The sequence below is a fragment of the Pungitius pungitius genome, chromosome 21 (genome assembly GCF_949316345.1).
Source record: "Pungitius pungitius chromosome 21, fPunPun2.1, whole genome shotgun sequence".
Taxonomy (NCBI): Eukaryota; Metazoa; Chordata; class Actinopteri; order Perciformes; family Gasterosteidae; genus Pungitius; species Pungitius pungitius.
The window spans coordinates 6,539,557-6,566,582 of NC_084920.1; the positions used below are offsets into that span (position 1 = coordinate 6,539,557).

Sequence of the window (27,026 nt, forward strand, 5' to 3'; positions counted from 1 at the left end):
CCCGATGACACAGATTTACTTCCATAACAGTGGAGTTTCACCCCGATGGTTGCTTTGAGCAAGAGGAGCAGCTGTCTTCTTCAGTGAAAACCTTCCCTCTGCCAGTCTCGTACTAATGCAGAGCCCTCGTGTGACCTCGGGGGGGGAAAGCACTGCCATCTAATAGAACCCTGAATGGGGAAAAAAGATTTTTCATTGTTGCATTCCTAGATGTGTCCCAGATAACATTCACAATACGCTCTCGTAAATCCACAGAAATTAGGTCACAGCAGAACAGACTTTGTTTAGATCTATTGGAAGGGAGACTTTTGTTGCTGTTCGTATATTAAATTACATTGTGTGGGAGTGGGGGGACGCTGAGTGTACTTTTCCCTTTGAGGGTTGCAAAGTTTACTCCGCGGTGTAAGTTGTCATTTCAATACATTCGCGTGTGGCCGCCCACTCGGCTCAGTGGGTGGTCATGTCACCGCGTCAGTTACAGAAGCAGAACCTTGCCCTCCGATTACAGGAGATGGGGATTAAATGTCAGTAGCCCAGTCTTTTGTCTCAACAATAGATGTACAGTATTTAACACAAACAAGAAAGACCAATCCCCATTTCCCCCTCCCTAATGGCCGCTTTGCATTTTTTCCTTTCACACTTTTCCCTTTTTCCCTGCGTGGGAGCGACTGGCAGCAGTGAGTGTCCCGGTGACAAGATTCAGTCTGCTAAAGCGGCTCCTCTGCTGATATTTACCTGACACTTTGAGGTGCTAATTTGCAAGGCCCCAGTAGGTGCAGAGGGATCAGGACGCCTCATTGGCACAGCACACTGAGTTTGATTAAATAGAAAGGCGCGTGTGTGTGTGCGCCTGCCTGCCTGCCTGCCTGCGTGCGTGCGTGCGTGCGTGCGTGCGTGCGTGCGCGTGCGTGCGTGCGTGCGTGTCTCCCACAGGGTGTCATCCCACACCAAAGGAAAAGAGTTCTTTTAATAAACCAACGCAGAGCCGATCTCTCTCTGACTGTGTCTGCCTGCTTTATTAAAGCCTACAGGCTCTTTTAAAATTCGCATCTAAGCCCACTCACTCACTTTACATTTTCTTTCTAGAGCGTATATTGGCGACCGGATGGATGATTGACAATATTTTTTCTATTATGCCGATAGAGGAGCAATTTGAATTCATTTTAATAGAATAAGGAATTTTATATTGTTGCTAACAAACCAGTTTGACCTCTTGATAATATATATTCCGTCTCAAAATAAGCTATTTTCGTTCTGTGGGATTTTGTTTTGTCACTACTACAGAACAAATAGATTCATCCTTCGTCAGGAATAATCAACATATTCATTCATAATGACAGCAGAGCTGTGAGTCGACACTGCCTGGTGAAAGACAAATTAAAATCCTATTCCCATACTTGCTGGAAGGAGAAAAATGTTGTACTACAAAATATTTTTAGGATAGAGAATTCTTATGTAGTCTGTAAATCTGCTCTGAACCTCACTTTGTCCGACCTCCCTTCACTTTTAAACTGTTACACATACAAGACTGTAACAAAAAAAAAGTTATTAAGACAAAAATGCTATTAAGACAAAACAAACGTTTACAAAAAGCTAAAATTAAGGGGTAAACAAACATTTGAATGGTAATGGAATAAGGATTTCCACCGCTCTCCAGCTGCCAGTTTTGTAGCTGTTAAATTTGTCTGCCTTCTAAATTAAAAAACATATTTTTTCACTGGCACTTCCATGCCCACTGCCGCTCGCCCCTGCCTCACTGTCCCACGTGCTACTGCCGGCATGGCCCTCTCACAGCTGTGCCCCAGTGATGATTTATTCTCATCTCATTTCCTTTGTCTGAGCGGCTTAACCTGTATTTTTTTTAACACATATGACTCCTTGTGGAGGGAGGCACCCCGGGTTATTTTAGATGGGGGTTTTGTGACTGAACCATGATCGGTTGTCGGATATGTTTGATTGTCTCCCCGCGAGCCGCTCCCTCATGGCAAGCAGAAGAAGAAAGGTTCCTAATAAAACATCATCAATCTGCATCTGCATCTACATCTGCACGTGGTTATAGTTGAGGCGATTAGTTGATTAATCAATTATTAATTCAATGACTTAGAACTTTAGAATGATCTGACTGAGTTTTACCTTTAACAAATGGACATTATGAGGCCCCCAGTTGGACAATAGGCCAACGGTGGTCTCGATGAGCGCTCCCCTGAGCGTGATTAATTGCATCATGACTCATCCTCTTGTGACTAAACTAATTTGCCCATAATTAAAGTAGGAGATTTAATAGAATGACTTGCGCCACGTTTCGGAAATTCACTAACTGACGTGAAAGAGGTTGGGGGGACATCTCAAACAAATGGCCTCACAACACCCATTTAATTCAAATGTTCAACCATAATTGTCATTTCTCGCTGCCTCTCAGTGTCTCCACGCCGAATGACCATTGGCAGGACATACTTTCCGCTGCGCTTTGTGCTAATGACCCCTTGTTTTTTTTTTTTTGTTCCAGTGGACTTACTCGGCCTGCTGAAGTGGCGCTCCAACACCAGCCTGCTGCAGCAGAACCTCCGTCAGCTGATGAAGGTGGAAGGCGGCGAGGTCGTCAAGGTCAGAGACTCCGGTGGAAAAAAACTAAAAACAAATGGCCTCACATCCCTGAAAATGTAGCTCCTCCCACAAGGTTAACAAAACCAGCATGTACCTCAAAAAGCTGGCGACATAAACCACCAAATCCTGCGTATTCCTGAAGGTCGGCGCTTCTTGGCAGCAGTTTCACAAAGGAGATGACCTGCTGTCACACGTGTACGCAGGCCAGGCGAATAAATCAGTCTCCAGATACAGTTTAGCATGGGCTGGTAGGGGGCCTGGCATCGTATCTGAGGAGGTCCTCCACCCAGACAGTTTTGATCAGGGCAGATGGATGTGTCAACCACAGCTGGACCAGTGCACGACACCACAGGGACGTGATTATTATTACCAGCACATTAGCTCTCAATCTCTCCAGAGCTCTCCGAGGCTGCAATTACAAAACTCTTGGCATTTAAGAGGCAATTTATCAACAGGGTATACATTGCTAAGGGCGCATGCTGTTTATTAGACACTATGCAGACAATTTAGATCAGATAAATCTCGGGAGATTTAAAAGACTACCAGTTTGGTTGTTTATCATAATGACTTAGCTATTATTAAGTGAACGGGTCACGCCCCCCTCTCTGTGCCTCTGAAGTTGCGGCGGGCTTCAACCTCCTCACACTGTGTGTGCTATGTTTGTTTCTCATCCACATCCATCTGCAGAGAAGCAGGGCACATGCCTGTTAATGTCTCTGGAGTTACTGTCGACAGGGAGATCGCTACCGTCTTCACAGAGAAGCATGGGCTGATGTTAACAGCTGAAAGGATCTTAATATGATTTGTTTATTGCCCTTCGGTGGTCAGATTAAAAAATAAATAAATGCGTTGAGTTTTTTTGTTGCATAAAACTTTGGATTGCAGCGATCTGGTTCTCTTCCTGTTTTTGCGATGTTCACTTTCATTAGTAATAGTAGGATATGGATTTGAACTAAATTGCCCTGCACTGTGAGGAAGTAGTTGTTCACCACATAGCTGGTGATCATCTGCTTCGCCTTTCTGTCCAAAGTAGTGTAAACGTCCCACACGGGTCCTTGGTTTGACCCTCACCATTCATCTGTCTCTCTCACTCTGTTATTTGTGTCTTGTTCCTCTTGATAAGTTTATCACCCGAGATCATTTATAACTTAAATGTACTCGCCAAACGAGGTAAGAGATTTTCTATTGGACTTTGTATGATTCAAAGAGCAGTGAAAGTCGTCTCACTTTTGCAGTGACGCTGCGCACTCCATCTCCATGTTTTATTGCGGTGCCTGCCATAATGTGCCTTTGTCCCTCCGTCATTCTAGTTTCTGCAAGACACCCTGGATGCTCTCTTCAACATCATGATGGAGAACTCCGACAGTGACACCTTTGATACGTTGGTGTTCGATGCCTTGGTAAGCAAAGCCGCAGACAGTAACAGCGGCGCAGAACTCGTACCACGAGTCAGTGGGAATAAACATCCCCACGCGTTCGCAGCTTGGATGCAAATACAATCAGCTGTCAAATCTTTCATATGCTAAACTCCTCTCTTGACAGGCGCCTTTGTTCTCTGTATTGGCCCTTTTTTGATTTGCCAACAAACCTGTTTGTATGCAACTGTCTTGTTTCCTGTTTTGAGCCGTAGCTGTGAACCACGAGGATAACAAATCCCTTTGTCTCTATTTCGGGGGAGAATACTAAAACAAAAAAGGATGAGAACAATTTATTAGGATTTTTGTTATTAATAGTATTCTCCTCTATTCTGTCAAAGAGACAGGATGTGCTTAAATAGGGGTGGGGATCACAGTAAAAATGCCTCAACTGGACTACTTACCTAAGATTACAGAGCTAAAACATGTCTACATATTGGTAATCACAAATGATTCCTTATTGTTTAGGGGCCAGGTTCATCAATTACAGGCACACTTCCTCTTATTTGGTCTCACTGCTATATTAATCTGCATGAATCTGACAGAATTCTATTTACCTTTCGATCGCCTGACGTTGCGGGGTACATCTTGAAAGGCTCAGAGCTAGTGACTGTGTCGAGAAAATGCTTTCTGCTCGAATGCCGCCTGGTTGAATTACCCAATCTCCCGCTTTCCATTATGAACGATGCGGTTTACACTCTAATGGATATTTCTCTGTTCTATGACAGGTGTTCATAATTGGCCTTATAGCTGACAGAAAGTTCCAGCACTTTAACCCTGTCCTGGAGACCTACATTCGAAAGCATTTCAGTGCCACCCTGGCATACACGTGAGTTTGCACAAATAGGTCATATACACATAGTGTATTCCAACAGATTTAACAGCCTTTGCGTTATTGTGTTTGAAGGAAGTTAACCAAAGTTCTCAAGAACTATGTGGACAACGCTGAAAAGCTGACGGAGCAGCTGCTGAAGGCCATGAAGGCTCTGGAGTACATCTTCAAGTTCATCGTCCGCTCCAGAGTCCTCTTTAACCAGTAGGTCCCATCGCACTCATGGCATGAACATACTGTGAGAGGTACATGCATGTTCAGTCCATGTGTATCTATGGACACAGACATACCGTCCACTCCATATGTTTTGGTTGTCTTTATGAAAACTTCCCACAGAGAAAAAGAATGAATTGATTCTGTGTTTTTCAAGTTTTTTACATTTTTTTATATTGATATAAAATTCTCCCTAGGGGGAAAAGAAAAATGGTCCAAAAGGATTTAATACCCATCGACTGTTTGCTCCTCGCTAATGTTTTTCATTTTCTACACTGCTGCAGTTGTTCCTTCAACTCTGGTTTATTTGTCACTTCATAATAGAAAAATCTGTATTGTTACAGCATTGATGCCTTGGACAACAAGTTAAAGTGGATGCTCTTAAGGGTGAGGCGGTGACTTGTAACGGATGTGTTCATAACTGTCTGCGAAGACGTTTAACGGATGTCAATGTCGCACAGCCGCTGACGGAGGCTGACAGGCTGATGCATGATCCGGCTCTAATTGAGTGTGCAGAGTTTGATTGGTTTTCCTGTCTGATGTCTAGAGGCCGCTTCGACCTTCGCCTCACGTGTCAGACTCGAGCATCGCCAAGCACTTGCAGGTCCGTCCCACGGCCACTGTGCATGATGCCCAACGGTGATCTCAAAACCTCTTTGTCTGTGCGTCGTTGTGAAGACGTGAGCTTTGGTTGGTTCGCTCTGTCGGCACCATTGTCACAGAGTTAAACGTTCTTCTTTGGTCCAAAGCCGCTGAAGTCTCCCGTCATCGTGCGCATCGAGCACCTCTGCCGGAATGGCGGAGGAGACGCTCTAACCGCACTTTCCGCCTGCGACTTGTTTGGTGAAGCTCAACTCTGCTCCTCGGTGTCGCGGACGAGAGGCGGCTCTGAGTAGTTGTTGTCGCGGGAGCCCAAGACGGATACTTTGAATCCTAGGATTTCTGTAAGCCCTCAACAGTCACTATCATGGGCCATGTAATACCTGGGGCCCCATGAGGGATCGCTGCGACACAAAAAACCCCGCCTCTCTGGAAGCGAGCCAGTGGAATCTGGTGCGGTGGGGCAATCCAAACACTTCACACCCCCCCAAGGGCTTCAGTGTGTGTTGGAAACAATTTTAATTTCCCTCCCAAAGTTTCAAATTGAATAAATCGGAATGGTTGATGTACTAAATTGCTTTGCAATGAGCACCACATGGCTCATTTACAGGAGATTTATGGGCTCTGCAAGCGGGATGAAATGCATTTGCATGTTTGGGGGATTATGGAGGAAGCCCTGCTTTGTGTCCCTTTTTGCACCATTTCCAAGCAATTGTTTTGTGATCATTGGCTTTTGGTGGCTGTAATCTCTGGGAAGCATTTGCTCCACATAATAAAACCAGCAGTTGATTTGCAACCAAATGTCACACAAAGCTCACTTGCTCTCAAATAGTTGACTCATTAGCATAGGTGATTATTTTTTTCAGATTTTAGATTTTCACTACAGGCATGTATTTTAAATGCTAATCCAGCAAGCGAAAAGAGCGATGTCTGTGGCTGTGATCCAGTAATAGTAGCATTGGTGATACACACTGGCCATTCCACTGCCATTCAATTATTTAACAGGGAAGCATCAAACTAGTTGTTTCCACTGAGGGTGGGGCTGTTTATACTGGGATGAAACAAACAACAGCCGTGTGATGATCTGCCAATGTAACTCACTACTTTGTCTTCTCCCAGGCTCTATGAGAACAAAGGCGAGGCCGACTTCGTGGAGTCCTTGAGGAACCTTTTCACATCCTTCAATGACATGATGAATAGTAATTCAGAGAACACCGGCATGGTGAAGGTAGGCCCACTGTCACTCTTGGTCCAACCGCATGCTATCGCTCCAACTCTTTGCCAAGCAGAGTGAATAGTTCTAATAAGTCTGCTGTGATTTGCTCTGCATTCAGAGATGCGTCGCTCTTGTTCGATATGAACTAAGTTTCTGCCCGTTGATGGTTTCCTATTTTCCGTTTGTGTCACGTCTCTTTGTGCAGATTCTCCCCGGTCTGTGCGATCCTGTTAGGCCTGTGCATAAAATAGAAAAGGTATATGAGAGAGAATCTTAAATAGGTTCTTAAATAAATCAGTCAGCTTTTGGGGAAAACACTCATTGGATTCAGAGTGAGTTTGAGTGAGCAGACCCCCTTTCCAAAATCTGCCCAGGAGCCCACCTAGCTTACTAGTTTCTCCCATTATATCCCCTCCCAGGCTCCATGCTAAGCTAAGCTAACTTCTGGTCTACTTTCTGTATTTTGACACTATTTACTGCATGGATCTTCTAAGAGTGGTATCGATCTCTTCATCCAGCTCTCTCCAGGAAAGAGAGTTCATGTATTACCTCAAATGTAAAACTATACTTAAAAGACAAGTGCTGAAAGGCATCTGCTGCAACCACAGTGAAAAGCTGTTTGACTCTTTTTCTCACATCCGCACATTATACATATGTTTGTGCTGTGTTTTTTTTCTCTTCTGTCTTTTCCTCTATATGTGTGTTTGTCCTCTCTGTTCGTCTCACTCTGACCTTCACTGTCCTGTGGTCTGGGGCTCCTCTGGCCTTCTGCTCTTTAGCTGCTCCTAAAGGTATTTATTTCACCACCTTGCTCCTTGAGCCTTTCAGCTCTTTTCATTTCTTTTGGGGATTTCAGTGCTCTTCACCTCAAACTCAGCGACACCAGACAGGCAGCAGAAAATACAGAGTTGCCAGAAATGTACATTTACTGTATTTGTGTAAAACAAACCGACAAGCATCTATATTTTTGCAGGTGCATTTAAAACCTTCTGACGTACACACCCCTACCCTTTTAGAGATAACATAATCAAAGTTTACATGCATATCGGCACACCTACAGTAGATCCATGTGCACGCTCAACCATGGGAGAAGCTCAGGAGTCAATTAGGAGTCAGTTGCTGTGTAATTGGGTGCGATATTGGCCCTTACTGTCAGTAAATTAAAAACCGATCTTGAGGAACGGGCACAAAAGTGAGGATTGCTGGTTTCCTCCCAGGTCCACCCCTTGTGAAAGCGCCGTGACAGGTGCAAGCTAATGAGCAGTCCCGTCATACCTCAAGTCTGAATCCTGATGAACATCTGGACGGACCGACACACTCCTCCGAGAATAGCTGTGACACTTGACACAACAATCGCCACTCCCAAACAGGTGGTGGATGAGTTGCTGCTCAGAACAAAGTAAAACAAAATCTGTTTGAATGTCTTCTTCAAGGTGTGAATGGATGAGGTGGAGCAGAGACGGGGTTGTTAACTGAATCACAGCTAAGCAGCACCCTTTGAAATCCCACATTTCCTAAACAATGCTCTTCCTGTCTGCAGAGCGGGGAAAACGTGTTGATATGCACACGCACAAAAATATCTATTCAGACGAGAATAGACTGAAGCACAATTTCTTTTTTTTCTTTTTTTTGAAAGTCGTGACTATATATCACTTGAAAAAAATAACTGTAGACACGATCAGATATTTGTTTTTCAGTAAACTTAACAATTTGAACAAAACCTCTTGTTATAAATCCTGCAACAAAGTACTTGCGCTCCTCCCCACCTCCTTCGAGCGCTTGCTAATTACCTTTCACACGGTTCCAGACACAAAACCATGCATAATGACAGCAGCGGGCTGTGCATAAAGTCCAGTGTGCTACATCTGCACAGCTAATCAACCTCTGTGACTCAGAGCGGCACTGCTGCTAATTTGCACGGATGCTGTATAAACAGTCCAACCCACCTTGGCCGGCCTTTAGCAGCAGGCAGTTGGGGAGGGAAGTTTCAGCTTGCGTAATAATTTCCATTATTAATGGATGGTTCTGTTATCAGCTGCCGGGGGCACTCACGTAATGTTTGTATTATGGTATTGATGTGTGCATGTAGATCACATCACGGTATTATTACAAAGACCCTGGTTAATTTATCACAAGGCATAACACATCCTACTGCCCTTAAATGAAGTAAGACAAAGTAGGAAGGAGTTGATGAACAAACAGCCGCTCAGAGTATTATACACAAACACTTGGTGGAAATATTTTAGCATCTTGCTTATCAAAATAAATATTTCTTGTCAACGTCATTGTTGTTGTCATTGTTGTAGTTTATGGCCGACAGGAGGCGATGTGCACACTACAGCACGTGTTCTACTGTTTTCATTAGTGAAACAGCAGTTTTTTTAGTTTTTTTAAATGAACTACCGGGAAAGAACTGGTTCTCATAATGTGGAATGGAGTAGTCTTAAAAACGTTAAAGACTGTCAAAGTCACCCATAACTGGAAAATATTGAAAGGTTTCTTTTATTTGTCCGTTCAAGGGTGCTGCACTGAAGTACATTCCCACCATCGTCAACGATGTCAAGCTGGTCTTTGATCCGAAGGAACTCAGGTAATTTCATGTGATCTCTCGCATGCCTTAATGCTCTGCTGTTTTAATGTCACCTGCCGTACACAATGCTGTTTTAAAGGAGAAAGGTACTCAATGGTAGAGGCAAACATGTAACTGTTTTATGTGCTTTTATTTTGTAACACCTACTGTATTGAGTAACTCAAATTGACAAGTTGTTGTTAAAGAGCAGCACTGCTGCACACAAAATGATCCAATGACTTCAATCTTATTTTGCTGGAGAATGGAAGGAGAGACCTTAGTTGATTGTCTTTTTAGAACTGGTTGAAAATAAAGTTCTTGTTGTGGGGAATCCTTAACACCGTTTGGCCCCTAAAAGACTCCGTGTACGTTTTCTCCACCGTAGGTCAATATTCAACTGCCCAACATTCTGGAACTGCACTATAATAGGCAGCAATTCAAAAGCTCAGGTTGCCATGGAAACGCATCACTCAACAAAGGGTCCATTTCAGTTGATGTTGTCCAACGTGAACAGCTTATTTCTTCTTAGTAATGAATGAATGACTTGTGAAATGGCACAATCTGATGTGATTGTGGTACTAAGATATATATCTATCTATATATAGATATCTATAAAATAATGAATAAAAATGAGTCATTATTATCTAACTTTCTTAGATTATTGAAATTAAATATACATGTTTTCCAAAATGAGAGAACATTGGATTTGTGAGGAAATGCCTCATGGGTGTGCCCTTGATTTTCTGCTCCATTTGAATGTCTTTGATCTGTTATGCAGTGAGGAAACGGCATACAAATATAGAATGAAGTCACATTTACAAAAACGTATTCTAATGCATTCAGCAACAACACTTCAAGTGCAAATTAATTTAACTTTAATAAAACTTGGGCAAGTACTTGGTTAATTGTAAATATTTATTCATGACAAATGTATTCATGTTTGTTCACATTTAGTTCTGATTGTCTCATTAGCAGGGACAAAAAATCAGAAGGCTTCCTTTTGACCGAGGCTGTGTGTGTCTGTGTAAACCTAGCCACCCTTTTCCTAATGGTGTTAAATATTTGTCAGCAGAGAGGTAGTAAAAAAAGTCTGTGAGAAGTGTCACACTTTATGCTCTTTCATTAAACTAATATCCTCCACAGCTTGACATGTTAATTAAAAGATGGAGCAAACAAAGGGGGGGGGGGGGGGGGGGGCTAAATGAAACCAAAAGTACAATTCCATGCAGCAAAGGCCATATATCGGAGGATTGAGGCCGTTGTTTATACATCAAGTAGCTAGTAAATTAAGCGATAAGAGATAAGATGCTGACAGGATCGGTCCGCCTCCGCTTAATTAAACTTCTACTCGGGTTGCTTCTGTTGAACATTCTTAAATCGCAACTCAAAGACTGGGACAAGCAGTGCTACGAGATGATGGTATTCATGTCCACATGATCGGCTGTGATATTGTCATCTAAAAAATGATGCAGCAGAAAGTAAAAACTTATTTTAAATGACATTTTTTATGCAAAAATGGGAGAGATTTTTCACATAAGTATAATTTTTTTATGGGGAGAAATATTCAGAATCTTTGTATTGTTCAGTATATTTGTGGTTGTTTAGTGCTGCAATGTACTTGGTTGCAGTGCTGCATGCTGCGCCACCCTTTCTGCGGAGGAGACTGCATGAGAAAAGGATTTTGGTCGCACTGGAGGCGACTAAATTGAAACCCTGGGGGCGTTTCATCCTCTGCCAGAACCTTTTCTCTTTCCTCCTTGAGCCTCTGCCTGCCAGCATAACAAGCACCTGGCCTCTTCATCGAGGAGGAAATGTCATCTTTGCGTGTCTGCGCCAATGCAGATTTATCTCTCAAGCTCTGAGTAAACCAGTAAACCTGTAGTGTATGATGCTGCTGAGCTAGCTGAGGATGTCTCGGGAAGACAAAACAACATTGCTTGCAAGGACCACGTATCAACCTAGAATTCTTTTTTGCTTTGCGGAATAAAAAAAATGCAGCCTTAAGTCTTCCGGAGCCCTTTGCGTGAAGTTTGATCAGATATATGTTTTCATATATATTCTCGTTCTTCCGGGTCAGCTGACACATCTCTATTATATCACCTGTAGTTTGACGTATCCTCCAGCACAGGACCGAATCTCTGAAAATGACCTGTGTGGATGTGCAGGGCTGTTTTAATTGTGTTTTTGGGTGATTGCTCGTAATGGGAAGAAGTCATCCAGCTCTCTCTCTGCCGATCAGTCTGACCTTTTTTTCCCTTCATTGTCCTGCTGTCTCCGTAGCAAGCTGTTCACCGAATTCATCCTCAAGGTTCCTCTGGGCCGCCTGGTGAAACAGAAGCTGGACTGTCTGATTGACATTGTCCACAGCAATCTCTTTACGCATCACGGTGAGCACACGCATGCACACACATGCATGCACACACTAACTCTACTCACAGTTGTTCAGTGAATGCACCTTCACTCACAGAGCAATAATATATGCAATCACAAACACCACCTGCCTCCTCTGGCCAGCTCTGTGTGAGCTCCGAGTGAAATCAACGGGACTTGTCTTATCAGAAAATACCCTATTATCATGTTAATACCAACACTCAACTTGATACCTGGACTTATTGAATATTGTTTTACCAAACAAGATCGGTCATCTCTTTCAAACAATTGTTTTTATCCATGTGTCTCTCCCAAAACGGCATTTTACAAGTTCACGTTTTAACACATCGTTATGACGTTATAATTTGTAACGGAATGGAGTTTGAATGCAACATGACACCTCATGATGATAGTATTAGCTGTTAGTCACGTTATTAGTCCGAGCAGAGCTGCGCTGTATGCCAGCTGCTAACTAACGTGATATTGGAATCTGTACGTGGACATTGCGTAGTTGCTGCTCTCTAATCCAATGCGTTGAGGCTTCACACAAGGCCTTTCTTATACCAACGACCATACCATCTAATCCTTTCTACTCTAAAGTCTGTTTATCAGGGTCATTGCGTACTGGTTTTCCTTTCCGCCTCTCCGATATGTACGTATTCACACTCTTACAGCCCACATGCTTTGTTGACCACGCGGTAGTGATGTCAAATATGACCGGGCAGGGATGCAGAGGTGGTTAACAGAAATAAAGTTAGGTCTCTGCAGCCGGGCTGGCCTGCGGCGCCCTGCAGACCGGATCATGCTGAAGTGACAGACGAGGGATAATCATTTCGCTTTAGGCGGCAGGCTTCTGAGGCCATGTGAGGTTAGGTCCTTATTTAGAGACCACACACACACACACACACACTTAACCCAATAAAATAGCAACAGTGATTTAATGGGTCTGATTGATTGGTTTGGCCACTTTAGTGAGAAACTACTGGATGGAAATAATCCTGATAATAATAACAATAATTTGTGTATTTGTATTGCACTTCTCAAGCTGGGAACACAAAGGGCTCAGTGTGTCGTGCTCCGGTCGTTACTATTGATTGGCCGTTGGTGCGACTGGAAAGGCTAGCCTGCCGGATGCAGAGTCCTCTTTCTCCCTCTTACTGCATTGTGACTCTCTTTCGTTTTTGTTGTGGTTGTTTATTGTTATTCAATTGTGCAAATGAATACAACTCCAAACTCATGGCCTACTGATCAGCCTGAGGACTCAACGCAGGCCGTCCCGCCGCTGGGTTCTCACAACAGCTTCACGCACCGATGTTTCCAACGTCTCCGGCGGTCTGTTAATCCTTCTTCAAACTTAACTGCAAAAAAAAAGGAAAATTGTCCTTTCCACATTGATATCAAGCTGAGCGCCACTCTGGGGATGTTTTATTACAGATAATGAACCAGGACCTTGAGCAAATGGGTCAGCCAGACAGTTTTTTAAGGGGGTCTAAGCGGCTGTAGTTGCATTCTGATCCCCGGGAGGGCCCTGAAAGGTCACCCTGCCAGAAGGGAAATGAACTTGAATGCTTTGAAAGAAATTAACACCCAGCAGGAGGCTTCTACCGCAATGTCTAACTTGGACTTTGTCAGCTCATCACCATTCGTTTATATGCGTTGAATGTGTTCACTGCTTTTTAGCCCCCAGGCTGCACAGTGATTAACATACTAGTCGTTTCTGGGTAAAAGCACATCCTAAATGAGTATTTCTTATTCCGTCCGTGATGGCCCAAGACAATGAGACGGCAGCCCGTTCTCCCAGGGTTTGATGTATATGTTTGAAATTGAAATGCTGTTGAATGGGATTGGTATGCTAACACAATTCAGCGCTGCAGATGCAAACTTAATGGATCCAGAAAAGAGGGACGTTTCTTTTGTCTTTTTTCCTTCTTTTTTTTGCTTTTCGCAGACACACCATCCGTGTCACCTTGACTGTTTATGATGTAAAAGGCGAGAGCGGTATGGCTGCATAAATCACTCCTAAACGGGCTCATTGGAAGAGGAACAAACGTGTCTGCTGCTCCGTGTTAAAGTGTAAAAAAATCCCCATAGCGTATGGAATGTGTTTTGCAGTATAAGTTTGAGGAGCGCGCCCATGGCCCAGCTAGATAGTTCCACGCTGCTGCGCTCATGCCCTGGTGCCTGCGTGTGTGTGTGTGTGTGTGTGTGTGCACCTGTGTGTTCGGGGTCTAAAGGGGGCACGAGGTGATGGAGGATGCCAGTCAGAACGACTTATCATACCCAACATATTGTGAAGACCTCCTCAGAGGTTTTTGCTCTGACATCAGAAACAATTTTTTTTTTTTTTTTTTTTTCAGACAGTCATAGCTTTACAAAAAGCGCTACATTTCCACTGTGATTAGCAGTGGATAATTCTGACTGTTAAGACATTAACATGTATATTCTGGGATGACCCCCTGCCATCTAGCCACATGCTCTTCACATGCTTCTCACACAACGTCCTGAAATGAACACAGCAGTGCGCCCTTTTTTGATTTGGTGTCAGTTCGACGCTTTCATCTTGCCAGAAGAACAGATATTCACTGACTCATTTGTTTTGAGTGCTCATTTTAAAACCCTGTGAGAGTATTTCCTTGTTCATGTTATCATCGCCCATTCGCCGTTGTATACATTTCTCCTCAGTAATGATGTAATTCTGTTTAGTTAAGATTATTTTAATGATGCTCAATGGGAAGGCTTTATGTATTCTGGTCACTGTGAGCTTAATTATTTCACCAAATTAATTAGAAAAACTGACATGGGTACTTTGGAATATTATAGGGGATAAGTTACATTTCTTTGTACTTTGTTCCCGTAATATCTTCAAGTAGGACTTTCTGTGTAATTATTTATGAATAAGGATGATCCAAAGGCACTCCGCATGTGAGAGGTTCTAGATTGCTTCAAGTGAATCGCCTTGTTATTGATGATCAATGAGTCATAAAGGGGAAGTTCTGCAGAATCCTCTTTGAAGGGGAAATTCTGACGTTATGCATCTTGTCTCAGGGTTAACTTCAATAATAACGACAAACACGCGCCTGAAGACATAAAGAACTTCACCCAACTGCTTTGTTCACTTGTTTTAACGTGTAGTTTGATGAAAACATCTGCATCCTTTCTTTGTCCAGCTGTTGCATCTTCCCGTACTGTTGTAGATGTAGTTCCTTGAGAAAGGGATCATGGGGCATGAAAACACTAACTGGATTTTGTGTGTGTGTGTGTGTGTTTTCATGAGTAACGGCGTTAGGAGTTGTACGTCGTCCGTGACGCAGGGCCTGGCTTAAGCCGTTCCACTATCTGTGCGCCAGAGAGCTTGTATTGATTGTGAATGGAGATCCGTTGCTGTGCAGCCGCGGTTTCATCCCGCCGTGTCATTAGAAAGATTGTTATTTGAAGAACTGTCATTCCTGTAGTCTCTGCTGCTGCTCCTGAAATGTAATTCAAAGTTTGTCGGAAATCCACCACCATAAAGCATCCCCATTGTTCTTTCACCACAGCTTCTCTCATCTGTTCCAACATCTCTTCAGAGGGCCAGTTTTATTCTAGTAGTATGCAGGTTTTCTTCATTGAGGTTATTGAATCAGGTATTTTCCCCACACTGATGGTTTTACTACAGACCTCATTTAGCCAAGGATATTTGATGCTTTATGAAACATTAATCCTTAAGTTCTAGGTAGCATGCTATTTCTAATCTTTTGCCTCTCCATGTGTGTGTCTGTTATGTCAAAGCTCTGCTCAAGAATTTTGAGAAGGGTTTCATTTTTTAACCTCTAACCCTACTGGCTTATACAATTTAAATTCAATTTATACACCAACCTAGCTCCAGTATTTGTGCCAAAGCTTTTAATATGACCCCAAAAATGTACACAAATGCGCCTAAGATTATAAAGCGACGGTTTCATTAAAAATATGATAATTTTGTGCAGACTGCTATAGGCGTATCTCCCATGAGAACTCTCTCTGGCTCCTGCTGTCCTCCAGGTCCAATGGGCCCAACCAAACCTCTGCAGCAGCCAATTCACACACTTGATGTTGTCGTCTTTTTGTTGGGTTCGGTTGCATGTTGTGTTGAATTAATTGTAACTGTTAGAAATACTCCAAATGTATTAAACTGAATTCAAATAAAACCACACAAACAAAACAATGAACTAAATGGTCTCCCTGACTCTGATAAGAGAAATGTGCAAACTTTCTTTGTACTAAGGAAAACTGCTGTTAATGTTGGAAGACATGTTGGTTATGCGAACAGATTATGTGAAAATAATAAAATATTGTGGGTCAGCAAAAAAGCATCAAGTAATAAATATCTGTTTATCATACGATAACTTGTTGTGTCAATACTAACTGGCTGTGCTCTGAAAATACGTTTGGCTTTAATTGGCGTGCTTTAACTAGTCCAAAGGGACTCTGGGAGATTTTGCCGCATTCTGTTTAATTAATAAATTCACTGCGTCTTGAATTCAAGCCCATTTGTGACCCGTCATCCGCTGCGTGTGTTGAGCGAGCTGCTAAAGGTGTGCGCGTGTGTCTGCAGATTGCCGAGAGATCCTCCTGCCGCTGATGGCGGACCAGCTGAAGTTCCACCTGGAAAAGCGCGAGGAGCCGAAGGCTTGCTGCCAGCTGCTCAGTGACATCCTGGAGGTGCTCTACCGGAAGGATGTGGTGAGGGATGCCGCGCTCCAGCTTGTGTGCTTTTATTTTTGGGTTAGATGGTAGGATTTCAAGGGGACCCGGGAGTCAGTCAGTGGGCTCATCCTCATTTCTTACTCACTTGTAGAGTTGTATCTAGGATTTGTTTATCCAATAAATCAGTTGATTGTTTAGTGGCATTGAATTACGTACCATTTTAAGTTCCCAGAGTCCCAAAGTGATGTCTTTTAAATTGCTTTGCTCAACAGTCCAAACCCCCTGAACATTCAATTTGCAATTAGATACAACAGAGGAAAGCTAAATATTTCCACATCTGACAATGAATTAAACCACGATTTATCAAATTTGTCGTCAACTTTCTACCAGATCCATTAAAGGAATAATTAACGACTCGTTTGTTACTGAAAACTGTCTTAAGCTGAAAACCACCTTCCCCACACTAGCGTGCACACGCCCACACACACACTCAGCTGCTTCCCCAGTGTGCATCATCCTCTCTCGTACCCAGACACCTGTTGTCCTCCCTCAGGCCCTCTCTGACTCCCCTCACCATTGATCATCGTGGCCCAGCCTCCCACTCTCCACTCTGCCTGGGATTATCTTGTCAGTTTTTCCACTTCCTCTCCCATTCACACTGTCCACAGCCACACTACTCTTTCATGAAGTCCAATGCACACGTAGAAACTGGAAACCTACCAGCCTCAAGCCTCTCCAACCTTTAAACTCCATTGCTCCGGCATCCAGCTCAGCACTGGCTGATTTTCATTTATCCAGCTTCATTGATCATTTCATGCCTTGACACAGGCACTTTACTTCAACCCGTTCCTTTTGTCTATTTTGTATTTAATACTTTTTATTGGTAGTATTAAATGTACATCATAGTATGATAAGAGGCTTTATCATGTGGTTATTTCATACAGACTCTTTATTATTTATTGATGCTAAAAAACATTCTACATCGTTTAGTTATTATTTTTCTATATATTTTCTTTATATTGCTTTTCCCTGGTAGAAGATTTTTACATGGCCAGACAAAACATGTGCGTCACACTCGCTGTGTTGGAAGGCGATATCTGAAACTCCCTCCTGCGTGTGTGTGTGCAGAGATGTGTAAGTTATTGAAAGATGAGGCTGGTGCCGCAGAGCTCAGCCTGCTCGGTAGATTCCCCGTGCTCGCTCCAACTAGGGTTCAGGTGGGCCCACGCAGTCATGGAGCATAAAACCTATATATATATATATATACACTCACCGGCCACTTTATTAGGTACCCCATGCTAGTAACGGGTTGGACCCCCTTTTGCCTTCAGAACTGCCTCAATTCTTCGTGGCATAGATTCAACAAGGTGCTGGAAGCATTCCTCAGGGAGTTTGGTCCATATTGACATGATGGCATCACACAGTTGCCGCAGATTTGTCGGCTGCACATCCATGATGCGAATCTCCCGTTCCACCACATCCCAAAGATGCTCTATTGGATTGAGATCTGGTGATTGTGGAGGCCATTTAAGTACAGCGAACTCATTGTCATGTTCAAGAAACCAGTCTGAGATGATTCCAGCTTTATGACATGGCGCATTATCCTGCTGAAAGTAGCCATCAGAAGTTGGGTACATTGTGGACATAAAGGGATGGACATAGTCAGCAACAATACTCAGGTAGGCTGTGGCGTTGCAACGATGCTCAATTGGTACCAAGGGGCCCAAAGAGTGCCAAGAAAATATTCCCCACACCATGACATCACCACCACCAGCCTGAACCGTTGATACAAGGCAGGATGGATCCATGCTTTCATGTTGTAGACGCCAAATTCTGACCCTACCATCCGAATGTCGCAGCAGAAATCGAGACTCATCAGACCAGGCAACGTTTTTCCAATCTTCTATTGTCCAATTTCGATGAGCTTGTGCAAATTGTAGCCTCCTGTTCTTAGCTGAAAGGAGTGGCACCCGGTGTGGTCTTCTGCTGCTGTAGCCCATCTGCCTCAAAGTTCCACGTACTGTGCGTTCAGAGATGCTCTTATGCCCACCTTGGTTGTAACGGGTGGTTATTTGAGTCACTGTTGCCCTTCTATCAGCTCGAACCAGTCTGGCCATTCTCCTCTGACCTCTGGCATCAACAAGGCATTTCCGCCCACAGAACTGCCGCTCACTGGATGTTTTTTCTTTTTCGGACCATTCTCTGTAAACCCTAAAGATGGTTGTGCGTGAAAATCCCAGTAGATTAGCAGTTTCTGAAATACTCAGACCAGCCCTTCTGGCACCAACAATCATGCCACGTTCAAAGTCACTCAAATCACCTTTCTTCCCCATACTGATGCTCGGTTTGAACTGCAGGAGATTGTCTTGACAATGTCTACATGCCTAAATGCACTGAGTTGCCGCCATGTGATTGGCTGCTTAGAAATTAAGTGTTAACGAGCAGTTGGAGAGGTGTACCTAATAAAGTGGCCGGTGAGTGTATATATACACAAAGATTTTTCAATGACAGTGTTTTAGAGAGTTTTGGGGGAATTTTCGTCAAAGGTTGAGCCTAGAAACAAGTATGCAGAGTTGTTACCGACCCCAAGTTAAGAATAGTAAAAAAATGATCGTAACCCAAACTACAAACTTCTTCTTAAAACCATTCGATTCTTTTTGTCGGCTAATTCCAACCGAGATGTTTACATTTTGAAAAGACCGTATGCTTTTCAACGAGGAGAGATTGAGGCGCGTTTCCAGACATTTGTAGAAGAACACCAAAAAAGGAGGAATTAGTTGTTAATTAGTTGATCATGTTTGAAAATACGCTGACTGTGATGATACAAATCTATGACGAGCTTTGCGTCCATCTCAAAGACCACCACACACTGGGAGTTGACCTTGTCGGGGGTTCTTCAGTAACTCTCCATCTTGCAGTGACAAATCGAGTGTGGGTAAAAAAAGGCACTAATATGGTTGGTAAGTTGGTAATGTAAAAAAAACCTGAATGAGCGTATTGTTTTGCAGGGTCCCACCCAGTGGCACGTGCAGATCGTCATGGAGAAGCTGCTGAGGACGGTCAACAGGACGGTCATTTCGATGGGCCGTGAGTCTCCCCACATTGTAAGCTTGTCTTCATGTCTGCAACTCTCATGACTCGCTCTCCTGTTTTCTTCTGGTCATCACACACACACACACACACACACACACACACACACATGCCCACAGGCACACAGGCACACTCCAATTTAGAGGCTTCAGCCGAGCTCCCTCAGGCCCACTGCAACTCCAATTCCATTCCAAAGCTATCATTAAGGGTAAAGTCTACCTTGGCCCAATGCTTTCACACAACCTCCACTCAGGACTTGCTTTGATCAGCTCCTGTCTTTCTCCAGACGGCGGTTTGTGCGCCCATCTGTGTGTATGTTCTGCTTGTTGTGTGTGCGTGTTGTTTATTTATTTATTTATTTATTTTTGCTCCCAACACATCTGATTCTCTGCGCTGATGTAATCTAGTAACACAAATCGCGTCCCCCGCCCGCTGCCGTCAGCGTTCCTCCTTCCAATCACTCTCCGCTGGAGCTCGGATGCAATTAAAGCACTTATCAGTCATTGTATAAACATTCTGTCTGCCTTGTTTCCGCTGGCAAAGCTTTCATCCATTTTCATGAGTCCAAAGAGTCCAATGAATGTCAACGTGTGTATTGGTTGAGTCATAAATATCAAATCGGGGTTTCTCTGGCCTGTTGTATTCCATCCTGTTGACACTTTAATAAATCAGAGCTGCATGTATCTGGTGATGTGACTTTGAAAGTGAGTTTTTATGCAACTTTTTATGTCTGTAATCCCTCTTCAGGGCTCGTAAAGTGAAGAGAAAGACATTTTCTCCGGACCTCAAGCTCGTATTGGAAAATAAGGAGTTGTATGATACTGACTGATTATGTTGATACTACTACAAGCTGCCCTAGCAGCGGTTCTCCTCCTGTCCCGGTTATTTATTGCGTGTGCGTGCGTGCATGCATGTAGCACCATCCGCATGGGGGAGCAGAAGGGGACGGCGTCCTCTGGTTGAACGGGCCAACCAGCCTTAATGAAACCGCTCTACCCGATGACCTCACACGGCCCTTATCTGAGAGAGCATGCCGCACTTGTGCTGCTGCTGCTCTCTCCACCGTACCCCAACTCATCTATTTACACTGTCTTTTATCAACCCTTCTGACCCCCCCCCCCCCGCCTTTGTCAGCGCCTTTAGCCACTGAACTGTATTGCCTTGACGTTTCTAAGTACCCGCATAACATTCAGCAGAGTGTCCTATTACCGGCTCGAGGTCACAGCGAAGCCTTCTCTCTCTCTCTCAAACACTGTACATCACGTCGCACTCAGGGACCCGAGGTGCCGCAGCTTTGTAATCAGGAGTTCTGATCCAGCCGGCGCCTCGTCTGCAGGCCCATCGCGCGCTGCCGCTCAGACAATGGCGCAGCCCACCTACCAACCTCGCTCCTCCCAGCTCCGCCGTCTTCCATTCCGATTTCTGGCATTGACGTTCCACTCTCCGTCTGCCTCTCTCTCACCTGGAGGTGGTCGACGCAGAATGTCGATGAGAGCGGTCGCAGTGGCGGCTCGGGGGGCGTCGTCACTGCAGTGCCACGCCTGCCGGCGACTCGACATGCAGTATCGTCGGAAACGTCCTCTTATTCGCGTCCACCCTCACTCGCGTCGGGATGCGTCCTTGTGTATACATTTACATTGAAATGGCAGCAGAAGAACAACTCCTTGTGTTTCTTTCTTATTCTGTCATGTTAGAAATGTTAATTTCGAACTAGTGATTTACCGCCAACAGGCCGTGGTGATAGTTGGCTGCAGAGCTTTGCGGGCATCCTCCTGATTCACCTGCAGTGGAAGGACGTGTGCTATTTGATGCCATGGGTCATGAGCAACTTTGAGGGCCAGAGCTTGACCAAATATCTTGCAGATGAGTATCTGCAAGATATTACACTCGGCTCCTGTGTGTGCATCACTCACGCTCTTTATCTGTCTCCTTATGTCTGTTTTTCTATTTCTCCCTCTCCGTGCGTCTCCCCCTTTCTCTCCTGCTGGCCAGACTGCTGCAGAGCCCTCTCAGAAAAGAAGCATAGTGAGATATGGCCCTGAATCATAATGCCTTCAAACGTGCACTTATCACTCACTCTCTGCACATCTCCTCTCCTGTAACTTTGACTGAGCGTCCTCTTGAGTATATCGACGACTCGTGTTAGACGCGTGCGTGCGGAAAACCGCCGGCAGTCTCGCGGTGACTCTCGTCACCTTCAAACCACAGAAGGGTGTGAACGGGCCAGATGTGAAGCCGAAACCTGGGGGTCTTCTTTGTACCCTCAGTGTAGTGCTGTTAACATCCAGTCGAGAGAAGGCCCTCCACCAGGTGCGTCTATGTAAACTCTGTTTACCTCAGTGCTGGTCTGCAGCACATGGATGGGCAAAGACTGACGGGGGAGTAAGCTTTGGATCAGAAGGCTCTTGGGCAGCTTGACTGGCTGCACCATAAGCCCTTTGCTGCTTATCCCCTCTGTTGTATTCCGCTCTACATTGTGCCACACAACTACATCAAAGAGTTGCAGGGCTGATTTCAGGCCGATACGCATTATTATCTGCCGCTTTTGTTTCTGTAATTGTCGAGTTGATTGTTTTTGCATACTGAATTTGACAAACATTTCCTCATTGAGCCGTACATATAGTTTTAGTTTTGTTGGCACAACGCATCCTTTCCAGCAACAGCCTGAAAATTCTGACATCCAAACAACCCTAAAGAAAAACAGCTGCTGCATACCTTCAAAGTTAAGGGAGAATTATGTTATTGTAAATTGGGCGAGCCAATTCTTTTTTAAAGGTGTTATTCACAAGATGGGAAGCATTTCTATTTCCTCTCAAAATGGTGACGGTTGAGCCATTGTATGCAAACAAAGAACAAGAGATGCTCGATTACAACACACACACACACACACACACACACATGGCGAGGGCTTTGTTTTCTGATCTGGTAGACATTGCTCCATTTTGTATTTGTATTTATATCACTGCTCAGAACCCCGTATTTAGAACCTTTTTGTATTTTATTACTGATATTTGCCTTCTATGATATTGCTCATCTCCTTTGTTACTCAAACAATAGTCAGTCTCTCCACATGTTCAGCTCAGCGGGTGTCTGTTTTTTACTTTTCATATTTTGCATAATAAATATCTTTATTTTGAATTTTCTTTTTAAAAACAGTATAAAAACACAGTATTGCACATATTCAATCAATTGCACTTCTTTAAGGTACAGATAAACATCTACTTCTCTTTTGATGCTACAGCATAACTACTGAAAGAAACCCACCCGGCATGAACAAGAGATGAGGTGAGAGTCACATAGCCAACAGAAAGCAGCAAGGTGGATCTTGTGGAGGTCAAACCAGTGACTTCCGGTAGTTAGCAAGGTGGCGCTGTGACGGAAGATTCGTCTCTCTTGGCCTTGAAACCCCTTTGGCGCATTGCTTATGTTTTGGGGCAGTGCTTTTGGCTTGAGAGGGACGTCGGCTCTACGCTCCTGCAGGCGCTCTTTTACACAATGTTTTCTTTTCGGCCGCGTTCCCCGCTCATTCAATATGGTATTAGCCCTATTTGATGCAATACAACATATAGTAATATAGAATAAACGCAAATATTATCCTGGCTGTACATAGTGTCTCAACCCTGTGTAGAGTCACAACAAGAGTTTTGACTTCACAATCTTATAGATGGAAAGCGATGTTGGGTCAGCAAAAAAAAGAAACACTTGTCATTTTGTTAAAAAAAAAAAAAGATTACTTCAAAAGCTAGAAAATCTCCTGCAAAATCCAAAGGGTTTTAAAAGCATGCAAGGCTACACGCCTGCCACCCTGCACTGTAGAAGCCCTGGTTGTGATCAGCAGTGGCACATTCAGTCTCTCTGGCTTGGTGTCAGTGGCTAACGGAGTAGCTGATGCAGGATGCTGCAGCGGTACAATCCCAGCTATCTTCTGTTTCCCCTCCCACGTTCCCACAAACCAACATTACTTGTTGGACTTGGTATCAGGAGGAAAAACTATTGAGGATTGTTTAAACATTGTTTTCCTGTTATACTGAGGGGGTTTGGTTGGACTCACTTACTTTAGGGTGGTTTGGGTGTCAATGACTTTATGCACTTTGAGGTTAGTAGTTTCATGTCATCCTTCTATGAAATGCACACCCCCTTCACTGCAGCCCAAGTATGTATATATATATATATATATACCACTAAACCTTAAAGTGAATGTGTATAGATATATTTATATAGAAAAAAGTACATTAAGACTTCTAACTTTGCAAATGTTATTAAGAAAATAAGTGTTATTTATTCATTTATTTTACTTCAAAGTCAGTTGACTCAAGGAGACATTTTAGAGATGGATAGAAAGTTGATCAAAGAACTCCAATAAACATTGCTTACTTCTTTGTCCTTTCGGTCTCTTTATATATTATGAAAGTCTTTCATTCTGTCATAGTTGGTAGGTGATCTACATTTGTGAGTTGATACTCAAAATAGTTATTTTTAATTACTCTGGAGAAAAGGTATCCTGAACAGTGTAAATTGTGCTTTGCGGTGCAGAGATATGCTGTTGAGGTGGACCTTCAGAGCATCCTGGGTGATTAGCCATCCTCTCCTGGAGGCTGGAAAGAGAGGACGAGAGTCCCAACGTGTGGCTGGAAACGTGATGGTCACTCAACCACTTTGGTAGATCAGGACCCCGCAGATGTCTGCTAGAAAAATATATGCAAAGAGGGAAATCGGATTCGTCTTTTCACCTCACTGATCTCCAAACGTGTTGCTGCGGTGCGATTTCACACCTTGTTTGAAGAAATAAGTTCAAAAATAACTCTGAATCCATTTGCGGTATGCGGACATTTTGGAATCGTGTCCCATTACACGTCCTGTCATCTCGGACAGGGCACACGGAGTCTCGGCTTGTGGCGCTCTCCGTCAGTGTGGCCAGGTGTGCCAGAAGCTAAGTAGGTGTTTAAATAAAAGGAAAAAAAGAACTTTGGCCAGCCAGGTGGGCGCATTAATCCTCTGCATCGAAGGGCTGGTTAAGGAGGCGGTTTCCGCGTCTTCACAGAAACCAAAGTTTCCAGCGGGCGTGCTTCTTGGAGTCGGCTTTGGACTTGCGCTTGGGGGTGGAGGTGAACGCCTCCTGTGGGTAAGGCAGGGAGGCGAAATGGCCGTCCAGCGTGGGGCCGAGCCTCGTCATCAGCGGCTGCAGCTTGTCCTCCTGCTGCTTGAAGTCCAGCTCCACACTGCGGCAAAGAAACGGGGGGAGACACGCAGTCAGCAAGTCAAGCTCATATCTGCTGTCATCTTCCATCACAATGCGGCGTGGAGACCAGCACGCGCTACAAGGACGTGCTACACCGCGCTGCGTTCTAGTCAAAGCTTCACGCGAGACACGTTAAAGCCGCCCGTGCTATTATAATCCCTTGAAGACCTAAGTACCATGAAAACCTGTCATGATTCTCTGCAATAAAATACCAGAATTCTTTTTTTAAACTTTGAAACAGCTGTTAACCTGGTTTTTATTTGACTACTTTACTTTGTATATTCTCCTTTCAACACAATGAAACCACTCAGTTTGCCCCTATGCTTCTTTTAATCTTAACATGGTTTGACTGCCTCACTCCCCCTCTGATCGTATTAACCATCTATGTTTTGGCCTGATGTCGTTGACCCCCTGAACTGGCATCTGCTCAGCCTGGTGAAGCGACCTACGTTTCTCACGCCGTCCTTACTTCCCAGTAAAATCTCCCAATCTAGAGCACGTCTGATTGTGTCTGGCGGCCTCACTTTGGCAAGTGAACCGAAAATCATTTGCTCAGTTTAAACTGAGATCAGAGCCCTTGGCGTTCACGTTGCTTCGACCCCTGCACGTTAAGGATGCAGCCACAATCCCAAGCCTTTTCCTTCCCTGCGCACACCTCCATTCCACCGGGGTGCGAGGGGATCGATCAGGACCAGCACCATCATCGTAACCCCTCGGCCGCACACATCAATGCAATCAAGCCACGATCGCTCATTGATGCAGGAGTCATTTTAACATTACGGAGAATGGAATCTCATCTCAAAGTATTGGATGCTGGTCATGAAGAGGAAGGCAGACAAGGGGATATTTGTGCAGATGAACCTGTCAATTGCATCTCAGTATTAATTTCTAGGGTACTTGACGACGCCACGGTTTGAAATTGACGGTGCACCCACGTTTTCCACTATCCGCGCTGCCTTCAGGGTTGATTAAAACAAAACAGACGTGGATGTGTGTGCGTGTCTGACAGTGACTCTGAACACGGGCTGCTGAATTCGACAGCCATCTTTTTGCTTTCAGTTGACTGAGGCCTTTGCAAGGCGCCATGCTCACTGCAGCCGGTAGCAATACATCACACTGTGTTAATTACACTGGTATGAAGCCACTTCTCTCTGTGTCAGCCACAGTCTGTATGCGAGCCAGCTGCTTTTTTATTTGTCTCCAAATGTCTATAAAAGCACTTTGATAGAAGTGAGAAATTGCCCATGGGAACTACATCACATGTGTGAACAAGGCCCTCGGCGTCCTGATGTGTGATAAAACCATGATGTCACACTTTAGCTCCCTCATTTAACGTAATTCGTGGCCTGCATGATTATCATTGGCTCGGTGCTTTCAGAGAGGCGGCATCAAACGATTCTGTGATCAATGGCCGTGAGTTTATCAGAGTCTAATGAGCGTGTGCCGGTGACACACTGTCGCTGTTGCATTTCAATGTGTCTTTTTCTTCTCTTTAAAGAATAGTGTGTAGAAAGTGACACATCTTTCTAACATAGTTTAGCGTCTTTAGTAGTAGTGTCGCTTGATGCGCTTAAACTTTGATGGATTTTTTTTCTCACTCAAACGTGTCAGAAACGTCACATGAACCCGTGCACATACAAACACACACCAACACACGCACATTGTGTGCACCCTTAAATTCAATCTGTTCAAATCAGAGAGAAAAAATCAAAGTCCATCTCAAATCTCCTGGGGTTTTTTTCCGATTATATCCGAGCTCGTCTCAGTGTGTAGCTGTTACTGATGCTTCATCTGATTTTGTCATATTATGATTCGTTATTGACCTGGAGTCGTTTTAACGCCTCCGCAAGTTCACCTGTTTGTTTCAGGCTTGATGGAGCTTTATAGGCGTGTTGTAAACAGACAAAATCCTAAAACACACTCTCAAAGGTGCCCCGTGTACATAGTTGAACAACCTGTAGAGTCATGGTGCTCTGAGCACTGCAGTGATCCTGTTACCTGTTCATTGCGTCCGACTGATTAGCTCAGTCTGCCAGTGGAATCTCACAAAGCAGTGAAGCGTCTGTGGCTTTGGGACACCATGGCCAGAAAATGTAATTAAAAGAAATGCTCATAACTTAATTTGGGAGGGGGAAGTAAGCACAGAGAAAAGATAATCATCTCATCTTTGAAACGTACTCCAAAGGCCTTTCAATGAAGCATTAGTTAGTCTC

The 27,026-nt window shown here is 44.1% G+C and overlaps 2 protein-coding genes across 7 annotated transcripts in view; one reads left to right on the top strand and one right to left on the bottom strand.

Annotated features, from left to right (window-relative positions):
• Positions 1-27,026, top strand: part of dock1 (dedicator of cytokinesis 1) — a 132,205-nt gene that overhangs the window by 34,790 nt on the left and 70,389 nt on the right. For 2 of the 4 annotated variants that reach the window (XM_037464485.2, XM_037464487.2), the window contains exons 19-28: positions 2,507-2,604; positions 3,915-4,004; positions 4,748-4,848; positions 4,927-5,055; positions 6,784-6,892; positions 7,660-7,671; positions 9,400-9,470; positions 11,730-11,836; positions 16,393-16,520; positions 19,493-19,588. In XM_037464485.2, the coding sequence (XP_037320382.2) occupies positions 2,507-2,604; positions 3,915-4,004; positions 4,748-4,848; positions 4,927-5,055; positions 6,784-6,892; positions 7,660-7,671; positions 9,400-9,470; positions 11,730-11,836; positions 16,393-16,520; positions 19,493-19,588 (941 nt within the window). The remainder of the gene's footprint in view (positions 1-2,506; positions 2,605-3,914; positions 4,005-4,747; positions 4,849-4,926; positions 5,056-6,783; positions 6,893-7,659; positions 7,672-9,399; positions 9,471-11,729; positions 11,837-16,392; positions 16,521-19,492; positions 19,589-27,026) is intronic. The other 2 variants (XM_037464486.2, XM_037464488.2) reach the window with 1 other exon arrangement.
• Positions 6,901-27,026, bottom strand: part of LOC119213291 (inhibitory synaptic factor 2A) — a 37,730-nt gene continuing 17,604 nt past the window's right edge. For 2 of the 3 annotated variants that reach the window (XM_037464490.2, XM_037464491.2), the window contains exon 4: positions 23,691-24,793. In XM_037464490.2, the coding sequence (XP_037320387.2) occupies positions 24,610-24,793 (184 nt within the window). In that variant the 3' untranslated portion in view covers positions 23,691-24,609. Of the gene's footprint in view, positions 7,117-23,690; positions 24,794-27,026 lie in introns of those variants that run through there. The other variant, XM_062560198.1, reaches the window with a different exon arrangement.